The sequence below is a fragment of the Schistocerca americana genome, chromosome 5, assembly GCF_021461395.2.
Source record: "Schistocerca americana isolate TAMUIC-IGC-003095 chromosome 5, iqSchAmer2.1, whole genome shotgun sequence".
In the NCBI taxonomy this organism is placed as follows: Eukaryota; Metazoa; Arthropoda; class Insecta; order Orthoptera; family Acrididae; genus Schistocerca; species Schistocerca americana.
This window is the reverse complement of record NC_060123.1, coordinates 656,938,134-656,951,002: the sequence shown is the minus strand read 5'-3', so window position 1 is coordinate 656,951,002 and position 12,869 is coordinate 656,938,134. Positions and strand designations below refer to the sequence as shown.

At 40.6% G+C, this 12,869-nt stretch overlaps 1 protein-coding gene across 1 annotated transcript; it reads right to left on the bottom strand.

The window, feature by feature from the left end:
* Nucleotides 1-10,197: 10,197 nt before the first annotated feature.
* LOC124616615 lies at nt 10,198-10,560 on the bottom strand. Its single transcript, XM_047144938.1, has one exon. The coding sequence runs from the start codon at nt 10,558-10,560 to the stop codon at nt 10,198-10,200; it is 363 nt and encodes a 120-aa protein (XP_047000894.1).
* Nucleotides 10,561-12,869: the final 2,309 nt, after the last annotated feature.

The window sequence follows — 12,869 nt, the reverse complement described above, 5'->3', positions numbered from 1 at the left end:
TCCTGGGGAAGTATCAAGTATTGTTCGCGGAAGACCCATTCAGCGGCGAAACCATCACCTGCGGCAAAGCTTCAATGTCAGCCCTCAGCGAGGTACGCGAGAAGAAGTGGATAGCAACCCTAGAAAGAATGGGTATGTCCCACAGTAGCAAAATAGCCTGGAACCTGATTAAGAAACTGGATGGTGACCCAAGGCTAAGCAAGGCCCCGGCCAATGTAACTCCAAACCAGGTGGCCAACCAACTCCTCCTAAATGGCAAGTTCAATTCCAAACGTCAGAAAACTAAAATCACACGCCTACTGCCAACGGAAAACACCAACTTCCAGAAACCATTTACAATGAGTGAGTTGAACAATGGCATAAATACCACGAAGAATGGGAAAGCCGCTGGGTTTGATGATATTTGCGTGGAACAGATTAAAAACTTCGGCCTTGGCGCCAGGGACTGGATACTTGGACTTTTTAACGTGTGCCGTGAAACCTTTCAAATCCCGAAACTGTGGAGGAAGTCAAAAGTGATGGCTCTCCTTAAACCCAGGAAGGACACAGAGTCTCCGAAGAGCTATCGACCAATAACCCTTCTCTGCCACCTGTTTAAGCCCTACGAAAGATTGATACTCAACAGAATAGAGAAGATCGTTGACTCGAAGCTAATACCACACCAAGCAGGTTTTAGACCTGGAAAGTCCTGTACCAGTCAAATTCTGGCATTGAGGGAACATATCGAGGATGGGTTTGAGAATAAACTAATCACGGGCTGGCACTAGTCGACCTAAGTTCCGCCTATGATACAGTAGATCACCGGACACTACTGCATAAAACCTACGAGACCCTGAAAGACTACCACCTAGTCAAGATAATCGAATCCCTACTCCAAAATAGTTCTTCGTAATGCTTGAAGGGAAAAAGAGTCGTTGGCGGAATCAGAAATATGGGCTCGCCCAAGGGAGTGTGTTGGCGCCAATCCTATTCAACATATATACAAATGACCAACCAACTCCAGTCAACAGTTCGTCAGTGGTCTGGAAGAACAACACAAAATATCACCTCCATCATCCAATAGCATAAGAAATGTCTCTACATCATTGTTCCTTTCACCCACAAATACAAAAGTAGTCTTATAAAAACCTTGAAAACAGGGTACTCATGTGGAATTGATAGTATACCAGATGTGATTATTAAAAAATGCTGTCTTGCCTTAGCCGAACCCTTGACACACTTGTGCAACAGCTCATTGGCATTAGGAACCTTCCCTTCATGCTTAAAAATAGCAAAACAGAAACACCTGCTCAGAAAAGAACATCCAGAAGGCGTTTCAAATTATAAGCTTTCGACATTGACCGCAATGTGCTACTACAGAAGTTCGAACAACTAGGAATTAGAGATACATCCAATGAGTGGCCCAGTCTGTATTTATGTGGCCGCAAACAGGTGGTTGAAGTGCAACATACTGACCATAACAAAATCAACTGCTACTATTCAGGATATGAAAATGTGACATGTGGCGACCGTTAAGGTTCAGTATTAGGACTCAATTCTGCTTCTCCTCTATGTCAATGACCCTATATACAACAAGTATTGCCAAACTACCCTCCACTTTGCAGTTGATACAAGCTTCCTTATTAGTGGGAAAACAAAAGAAAAACTAAGACTCTTCTATCCAAACAATGAACAGCATAGAACATGTCAAGCTAATTATGAACAAAGAAAAGATGGGTAGCACTGAACTTCTGCAATCTAAAAGGAATGCACCACCCAAATATACAAATATAACTAAGGGAGAGAGTTCTTGAAAGTGTTGACAGCACAAAATTTCTGGGACTCCAGCTCCAGAACAACACAAAATGGGATGTACACATTGAATATTTGCAAAGAAAACCAAGCAAATCTGCTACATGATGACGATCTTAAAAAGTTGGTGCAGCAAAGCCAGTCTGTTAAATGTATACTACTCCTATGTGCATTCTGTAATTAAATATGGCATAATCTTCTGGGGCAATGTAAAAACAAATATTAAACTTTTCAGGATGCAAAAGAGTATTAAGAATTACTGAAGGGGAAAACCATAGGAAGTCATGCAGACAAAAACTGTCAATTCTTTCTCTTCCTTGCATTTTTACCTATGAAACGTCAAAACAATATACTGATAGACACCCAGATATCGTATTAAAAAAACGAAGATGTACAGGTATGTAATACAAGACAAAAATCTGATCATGTGAAGCAGGTGAGAACATCGTGCCAAAAAGGCACTCTACATATTGGGATAAAAATTTGCAATAATCTGCCTAACTATATTAAATCAGTAAATAAACTCAGTAGTTTTAAGGCTAAACTAATGGCATATTTAATTGATCAGTGCTTTTACAGTCTGCCAGAGTACCTAGAAACCAAACAACAAAAATAAATATGCATTATGAATATTCTACTTTGTATATTGTCTCTAATGTTTATTGTATATATGATTCTTTGCTAAATTACTAAACATCTAGTCCCTTGGAATGCAATACAAACCGTATTTTATGTTGCAAATACTTAACCATGTCCAATATCCTTGTATATATTCTCTACATGTAGGATTAGAAGGACTAAATAAATAATCTCTCTAATCTAATCTAAAGATGTGTACATATCCAAGTAGCATGCTTACAATTCACTTCTCTTCCTGAAGGATATAAACAAACCAAGATCGAGTTTATCCACGTCTGAGGTAAGTTAGAGCATATTTTTGGTAAACATTTTTGGAAAGCAGTGATCAATTAATTGTTATATTTTGACTAAAGTTCAGTCTTGATCACATAATGTATGTTTTAATGATATATCATGTTTTAATGATATATCATTAAAACATACATGATGTGATCAAGACTGAACTTTAGTCAAAATATAGAGCATATTTATTTTACGTAATCTTCATCACAGATATGTATATGTGTAATAGTGAAGAACGTAAATGTGTTGTTTGCTGTAGTGAACGAAAAGGAATGCATTTTCAGTGAACTTTATTACTAGCACAGAACTATCACGACGCTAAGGAAATACTGCCGCTCTACTTTTCCTTTGTCTTTCAGCGGTGACAAAAAATGCTGTAAACGCATTTCTCTCTTGCTTAGCGTGTCTGGCAGCATTTCTACCGATTCTTGGTAGCAATGTAAGTGAGGCGATCTCCTCATCTCTCACGTTCTACGTTTCCTTTTTCTATATTTTCAGAATCGAAAACGCCTAGTGGTGAATAAATTAGGCCAGCTTCCTGATTTCTTCTTAGGAAGTTATGAATATAAAAGCAACACCAACTCACAATAGCTGCTTTATGGGGATCAAGATGAATTGGTATTAGTAACACGAAAAATAGAATAATAGTTTCGACAACTCTTTGGTCTCTACTGAGCCAGAAGCTGAATGTTTTCTTTACTGTGTTTGGTATAATTACCTGGAAAGGGTTTCATGACATATTCTTGTAGTACAAAAGTATCGTCGGCAGCAATTACATATAGGGAGGACACTGTTCTTCCAGACAGATTCCGGTCCAGGTATGTGCAGCTCACCTGTTTGAAGGGTTTTGGTTAAAAGTAGTACCGTCAAATACACCTCCGTCTGACACACGTCCCTGCACTCCCACATTTGCATAAAGAAACTGGTAATCGACATCCTCTAAAGGCATTCCTATAGTGCTGAAAGTGTCTTTATAGTTGTAATAGTGCTTCTAGCATGAGCAAGATTAACAATTTGCATGTGTTTTCCACCTAACGCCCCTGTGCAGTACACACACACACACACACACACACACACACACACACACACACATTGCTTCCAGTGAGGGTGACAACTACTGTGTGTTGAACAACACATGCACCAGTCAATTCATCAGTTGGTGTCGAGTGGATGAGATTTTTCAATTACCTTGCATTGCAAGAATTGTAAGGAGGAGACAAAGTAAATGGACTTGTATCTAAAGAGCTGCGACAAAGCGAAGCTTGACCGACTATCAGATAATTGTCCACATGGGTTTTGTGGACGAGCATACTTTTAGTAACAAACCCACCCAAGATCATTACGTAAGATTTCTCGAAGGCGTAGGGGCAATCGATTTCAATAAGTCGTCGACAGTGTAGCGTGATGGTTTACTTCCCACCATACGTTTTCTATATCCGTCCAAGGGTCGCTTGCATTTGTAGGTCCACATGGCAATGGCCTTGTTACCTCTGCCCACATATTCTCTATCTGGTTGATGTTCGGTGATCATGGAACAAACGGCAACAGCTTTATCCTCTCTTGGCCCTGAAACCAATCTCGCACTGCTCTGCTATGGTGGATGGGGCTCTGCTCCTGTAACTAAACTGTTATCTCGTTCGTTCATATATTTATATTTAAATAACATATTAGTAATAAGCACATTGTATTATTATTTTCCACAGTGTTTAAGAATTCAGGCTCTGTCATAAATAATTGATCTAGATTCAACCGTCCGATTGAGAATGTGGTTTACCCAGTCTATCAAATGATGAGAGTTGTATTCGGATATCCACATTAAGCCCGACTGCCTGAATCCGATTAGAACGACCTGGTATCGAAATGAAATTACAGAAATCGGCTAATTTGAACGTCTGTATTGCAACAATGCTGCGCACATAAATTCCTATGTTGGAGTAACAAGTAACAACTGCCTAAGAGAAAGTGAGAAATATGTCTACTGGCAGCAATGTAACGTAATTATAACCCATATTTATGTGATGGAAATACTGAATCGAGCAATGCACTTCTATTTCAGTGGTGGGAAGATGCACCATATCGGATTTGCTGATGACATAATAACAACAATAATAATAATAATAATAATAATAATAATAATAATAAAAAACTCCCGTGGGGCTGATAGGAGAAACCCTCCCCCATATGGGTGGTACCGAGGAAATCAAATACTTGGGGTGAACCAAATACTAACACAATCCTGAACGGCTACTCAATCTGTTGAACCCAAAATCCACGCACATCTGAGTGAAAACCACCGCTACTCTGGTCACCGTCTGTTAGCTCAATGAGCTCGGCTGAATATATTTGCTTCCAAAGGCTTCAACACCCTCGGTCCTGTCCGGTCCTGGTATCACCTAAGCCAAACCAACGAAACACAAGCAAACATGAACTGTGCAAGTAAAGTCAACTTTACCCCAGGTGGTGCGGATGCTGGGGAGTCCAGGTTAGCACGGCAGAGAATATCGAAGACCTCTGGTAAATTTCCTTACAAGCAGAAAACATGCATTTGAAAACTAAACATCGATACATTGATCTAAGCACGAATACTAAATAATCTCACAAAAGAAATCGATCAACAAAAAATTCTCATCATGACTATTCAAGAACCACGACTAACTGACAGTGAAGCCTTGCATTACGGAAACCATTGCATCTTCAACAGCAAAATACAACAAAAGGTAGCGAAAGGCGTACCAGTCTTTGGCATTGCTTTTCTCGAGCACAGATCTATCATCAATTCTGTCAAAGAAATCACACCCATCAACAATCGACTTATGACTATGCTCATTCAGAGCCCCAGTAAAAAGTATACACTCATCAATGCACATGTCCCCACCAACATCGAAAATATGAAAAACACCAAAAATGTCGAAAAATTCTGGAACACACTCGAAAATACTATGAACAAAATTCACCAAGATGACGTGAAAATACTAATGGGAGACTTCAACTCTATTTGGAACAGAAAAAACCTGTAGAAAGATCATTGGTACAAATTAATTATACCGAAACTCTTAGACCAACGGCACACGTCTGACTGATATTTGCCAACAATTCAACCACAAAAGGATGTCTTCTCACTTTAGGAAAATACCATTTCTTAGGCAACATGCTTGGCTACCAGGTGCAAGCTGCTGTCGTTCGCCTTTCTAGACTCGCTGAAAGCCAGATTTTTAATTATTTTGTAGTAGAGCTACAAGCAGGCAGATATAAACTCAATAAGGGAATCGTAAGACAGCGCTCGAGCAAAATTCGTCTTGGTACTTTCAGTAACCCTTACTGTCAGAGCGAAAACCTTACGGTACTGCCAATTTCATAATGCCCCTTTTGTTTTCTGCCGAGACAGTAGTAGTTGTTGTGAATACATAATTTTATCTATGAAATGTCACATATTCATAACACTTGCGAATGATCGTAGTATGAAGGCTTTCACGACCGGATGACATATCTTCTGGTAAACCTTGCGGGATGTAAGGTCGTGGTCCATGAAACTCTTCAGCTCCTAACGTTTCGTCCAGTGCTTCGCTGGACATCTTCAGAGGGGTGTTTCTCCTCCGGTGAGTCGGCAAGACTCACCGGAGGAGAAACACCCCTCTGAAGATGTCCAGCGAAGCACTGGACGAAACGTTAGGAGCTGAAGAGTTTCATGGACCACGACCTTACATCCCGCAAGGTTTACCAGAAGATACTTGCGAATGATACAGGAGATGAAGTAAATACAGATCTTTTAGAAGTCAAAAGTCGGTAATATCCTACTAATTTCTATTAAAATAGGCTCAATCGTCTTACAGACACGTAATGCATCGCTACAGTCTGGAACCGCGCGACCACTACGGTTGCAGGTTTCCAGTCCTGCCTCGGGCATGGATGTGTGTGACGTCTTTAAGTTAGTTAGGTTTTTACTAGTTCTAAGTTCTAGGGGACCGATGGCCTGAGAAGTTAAATCCCATAGTGCTCAGAGCCCTTTGAACTATTTTTGAACTTTATGCGACTGCCGTCGTGATGTTTATGTAGTAAGCTAAATTTAATTTGCATTACTACAGTGAATATTTTAATTGAATTTTCCTTTAGTTTACTAAACGCAACAGTAATCATCAAAGAGAAGTTAATCAGCAGCTGAATTTTCTTTCACGATATCTAAAACAATCTGACAATGCTACAGTTGTTTACAAATTCTACGCCCGTAGAAACCTACTTGTTTTAACGATGTCATTAAACCATAGTAGTTTTAAGAGTATTTTCGTCTAGAAATGAATTGCCTTGACGGTTGATCGATCAAGAGCGGGAAAGGTAAAATTTTACGAATATATGACGAGAGGGACAAGTGCTTGAGAGAGGACTTCCCTAACAATAGAAATGTCTGAGAGACGACTTTCCTATCAGTCTCCTGGATAGTTTTGTTTCTCGAATCAACAGAGTGAGTTATCATGCAGTAGCACAAGTGATGTAGTTTTGCCGCTCGACTTTCTTATACTGCGACCGAAAGGTGTCTTAGTTGTTGACAACAAATTCCAGCTGTGTTGCACACACCCCTTGGGGCAGAATTCGTAGTGCAAAACACACTTTTGGAGCTATCAAATGTAAAATACAATGTTCACACTACTCTTTGCTCTAGTCTACGTCTTTTGGTGAGGCTCAGCCTTTCATTTCTACTTAGGAAGTTAACGATAACGGCATCATAACACGTCACCAGTAACAGTACTGCAAAGGAATGCTCAATGAGCGACCTGATGACGTTCAATAATAGTCACTCTGTTGATGTTTGCTGTTTCGAATTAGAACATGCAGTACTCCTACACCAGACTTCTGAACTATGCCTGTTGAATGCAAATGTCGAATGATGGTAAAATGGTAATCTGTCACATATATCAGTAGTCGAGACTTCCTTAATGTGGAAAATCATTCATGCCAGAACGATCTTTGTTCAAACAAGAATATCTTTTTCTGGCGTATTTTTCCCAAAAGCACTCGCTCCGCACACAGTTCAAATCCTTCTAGCTGCCTCCTCTACATTCACCCCTCTGTTATACCAAAAGTAAACGTTGTGTTGCAGATGTTAAACCTTTTTCCACTTGCGACTCAATTTTACAATGCTTAACTGTAGTTCATGATTTTCAAGTATGCAAAATCCAATGCTTAACTACAAGATGATAACTAGAACTTCAAAATCGAAAATGACATTGATACATGCACTGACAGCGTGGCGCCGCCTTCACATGGGCGGCGCCGGATTTCAGGCGGCGGGTGGCGTCTGGCCGGTGGCCGGTAGCCGCTGCAGCGCGAGGAAACGCTCGAGCGTAAGCTGTTATGACCGCGACGCAGCCACGAGCTGTACTGCGGAATTGTTTCTGGAATACTTGTTATTGCGGGTGGGTAGAATGTTAAGCGAATTGTCTTCGATGTTCATTCAAACACATAACTTTAGATCGAAATGTGGTAAAAAAAAAAAAAGAAAAAAGTACAGTTGATCGCGAACATGCGACTCTGAGTTTAGAATGCACGACGATTACCGCAAGACCACGGGCTCACTCCATCTAAATGAGCTCGGAAGTAGACAACACTTCCTCCTAACACTTCCGCATCTTTCAGTGTTACCAGATTGTGCAGATGGCCGGACTTAGAGTTGCCAGGGGCGGTCAGTTTTATTGACCACCTTAAGTGAACGACTCGGACTTAAGTCTCTGTGGCGGCCGGCCGGCGGTCAATTTTTATGTCTAAGACTGTACATTAAGGAGCATTATGAATCTCCAGTAGCTAAACAGCGTAATGTAACGACAAGCTGTTCAACAGCCGTTACAGCTTCTCGAAAATTTGTATTCTTGACCGTGTAGCATGTTCAATGTCTGTCGTAAACATACGAAAAAAAATTTTAAATCCTATCTTGAACTTTCAAGCTCCATGACTACACCGTTAACTGAGAAAGTTACGCACCCACAATCTACCTTCATTTCCTGATTATTCTCCCTGGTACAATTATGCGCTAGCGCATAGAAATAGAATGGGTCGGACGCCATTTTCCGTGAAACTGGCCGCCTACAAGTCGCCAGAGGACACTCACGTTGGCTGTTTGTACCGGGTACATGCCTCTGAATTATGACGCGATATACATGTGTCCGTCAACCTCAATGTTTGTGATGTGGCTCCTCGGAAATGTACTGCTCCCTTTGACCCTTCTATACAAGCTTGCACCATCCTCACTAGCTTCTCAGGGATTCTGAAGTCACGTATTGCATTGTATATTCCTGTAGATGCTGTCATATGCACGTCGAAAATCGACGAACAGGCTGTAGATATCGTTACCATATTCCCAGTGTTTTTCAAACAATTTTCTTAGTGTGAATATGTGATCTATTATCGATCGGTTTGGTCGGAAGCCAGATTGGTACTCCTGTATGTTGTTCTCTGTGTATGGTTGCAATTTTATGAGGAAAATGATGGGCAGTACATTATACGTTACATTCAACAAGCTGATTCGTCTGTAGCTACCACATTCCATTTTGCTTCCCTTGATGCATAATGGGCATACTATTGCCAATTTCCATTCTTCTGGCAGCGTCTCCTCCCAACAGTTCTGACAAGTATTCTTTCCATCTTTCTACAATTCTTTACTTGTCATTTATCAAGTTGCCGTTCTTATCTCTAATGAAATAAGCTGGGCTCTGAAATCCACGTTTCCGATTTTTTATGTATTGGAAGAATTGCCTTGAATTCTTGGTCTGGCTCTGTACCTCAATTTGTTCTATCAAACTGGTTAGAGATATTCTCTTCTCTGCTCTTAGGATCCGCTTTGTCTCCGTTCTGACGTTGATAAAATGTTCCCTTTTCTGCTCATTCTCCCTGTCAGCTAGCCACTTCTCCATCAGCTTCCTTCTCTTTCCTGTAGCCTTCTGGCATGTCTCATTGAACCATTTCCTCTTCATTATCTTCTTTCGTCCCAATATATCCTCTGCTACATTTAGTACCGAGGACTTTGTTTCTTTCCACTTTTCCTCCACATTCTCTCTAGCTTCCAGGGTCTCTACGACCTCGAAACTGTTTTTGATTTCTATAGCATATTGTTCTTTAATGGCACTTTCTCAACATTCAAAGCAGTTTCTAATGTCCCCTTCCTATGCATGTAGGTGAACATGAGTTTACGCCTGCACACAATGGGGAAGTGGTCTGACGCACAGTCGTCTCCTCTATACGACCTGACGTCCATGACTCTATGGCTGCAGTGCTGGTCCACCAAGATGTGATATACCTGGTAGGTGGTTCTTCTATCCGGTAAGCACCGTGTTCCCGTATGTATTCTGTTGTGTTCGAAGTAAATCAAACTTACTCTCAGGTTCTTTGAGATAGCAAAGTTGATCATCTTCTGGCCATTTTCATTAGTCTCATCATGCAAACTGTGCCTTCTTATAGTTGATATGTAGAATTCTTCTTTTCCTGTTTTCCACTAAAATCTTACAGCAGTATCCTGATATTTCTAGTCGGTGTGCTCTCAATTGTTTGTTCTAGTTGTTCATAGAACTCTTCCTTTTCCTCATCTGTTTTATCCTCAGTCAGGGCATGAACATTGATGAATGTGATGTCTGACACTTTGTTTGCAAGTACTATGCAGGGCATTCTCTTGAGAACAGCTTTGAATCCTTTAACCGAATTTGCTGCTTTGTTGTGCATTACAAAACCAGTGCTGAATTCGTGTTTATCTACACATCCTCCATAGAATAGTGTGTATCCATCCTCTTTGCGAGTTTCCTCTCCTAGCCATCTTGTCTCTTGCATCACCACCAGGTCCAATTTATATCGGCCAATTTCTGAGACCATAGTCTAGATGGCTCCTGGTCTATACAGGCTCTGAACATCCCAAGATCCTAAATTAAAATTTCTAACTCGTATACCTTTTTTCCTTTGCAGTTTTCCTATTTCATTTTATCCATCCATGTTCGAGGCAAGTTTGTGTTTTGTAACAAAGAGTTTTTTTACAGGATTGGGTTGTTAGCCCAATGCTCCTCCTCCATCCCAGCTCGGGACCGGCAGTGGCTGTGCCCACAATGTAGTTCTCTAAATTCTCAACAGGTGGCAGGGGCACATTGTCACTGTGGCTGAAAAATCGACCACAGAATGTTGCCGACCGCGTCAGAGGCATTTATCGCCTTTGTTACTTTGCAGGCTAGTGTATTGTTGTTGTTAACATAAATTGTACCTACTGTAGTCGTTCTCTGAAGTTTTATTTTTGGAAAAGTGTCAATAGTGTCTTGAAATACACTATTTGCAATTACACTGTTCAGCAAGCTCTTCATTAGTGCTGTTCTGCCGAAACACAGGGCTGTCTGTTTTGTAAACCGTGACCCAGGAAGGTGTGATCATTTTCATACATGCTTTTAGGTAACTGAAATGTTGAAAGAACATCACAGAACGTGACATACAGCCAGTAACTTTTCCGGTGAGATGTTATTTTCAAGTTGTATGCACATTTGACATGGTGCAGTACAGAGTTGGACGTTCTACATTTTCTTCTGCTTGGCGTCAAGTAGATATGCTTTGAAGTAATTATTATTTACGAAATATCTATCGTAGCTGCTTGTACTATGTACTACATGAGCGTTCAATGTTTTTATGGTTATTTTATTTTGTGGTCAATAATGGGTACATTAGCGTAATTTCTATTGTAGTGAAATGGCTGGACAAAAACTGAACGAAGCAGAAGATACACGCATTCATCCTGAACCCAGGGCCAGTCAGTGCCTTCCTGATACATTTCATCTTGTGCAGGGTGGCAGATCGACAGAGGAATTAGACTTCAATGACAGTACCTGTGATGAACGTAATGAACCTGCAGTTAATTGCTCAGCCTCCACATTCCTTGACAAATTCTGCTACCCATTCGGATAGTGACTCAGACTGATTGCACAGCAATTACACAGGGGCAATATCAGTTCACTAAATATGGAGGAGAAACAAGAAAATTCAGAGAGAGTGTTTATAGTGAATATTTTGGCCTAAATGTTCCAGTAAATTTAAGCTCCCATTTGAGATATTTTCACTGGTTTTTCTGACACTTTTCTCAATTTCATAGTTGCTCAGTCCAAAATGTATGCTATAAAGAGAAGAGCAGCTCTCAATATGAACTTAAGAGGAGCTGAAAGCTTTTATTGGTATACTAATTATAATGGATTCCATTCTCTTCGAGCATTCGGTATTGGTCAATTGACCCCTACTTTCACGTACCAAGAACTGCAAATATAATGCACTCAAACGATTTCTAAAAATTGTTCGTTATTTGCCTCTGAACAACAATGAAAAGAGGCCCAGTAAAGGCGCTCCAGGCTATGACAAACCGTATAAAGTAAGACCACTTTTGAATCATGTGAATGAAGTTTACAGAGCATCATTCAGTCCAATTACATTACTTTCAGTAGATGAAAGTATGGTAGCATTCAAAGGTAGGACCTATCTCAAGCAGTACATGGCGCTCAAACCAATAAAGCGTGGCTACAAAGTTTTTGTTACATGCTCCTCTGTAACAGGATACATGTTGAATTTCAGATTTATGAAGGAAAGACTGATGAACGTGATACACCCCTGGGAGAGAAAGTTGTACTGTCACTTTCATCATCATTCCAACATCATGGATACTGTTTGTCTTACGATCATTTTTTCTCCAGCTTCCCTCTCCTATCTAAATTGTTGCATAAAGGTATTATCCAGTGCGGGACGATTTTATCTTCGAGGAGGTATTTCCAAAAGGGAATTCTTTCAACCGATACAGAAGGAAGTATGAGGGAATCTGACTTCGCTTTGTAAGATGTGTCTGGAACAAAATTGAAGGACAAGGGTTGTAGGTCAGCCATTGTTGCAAGCAGTATGCACAATCCTACATAGGACACATTTGTTAGACGTCGTGACAAGAAGGGCAGGAAGCAAATGATCCCTTGCTCGCAAGCCATTGCTGATTACAGCCGTTTTATGGGTGGTGTAGATAGATTTGACCAGCATCATGCATTCTACAATGTACACGATGTGGTCAAAAGTATCCCGACACAGGGCTGAAAATGACTTACAAGAGAATGGCGACCTCCATCGGTAATGCTGGAATTCATAAAGTGTTGGCCCACCCTTAGCACTGATGACAG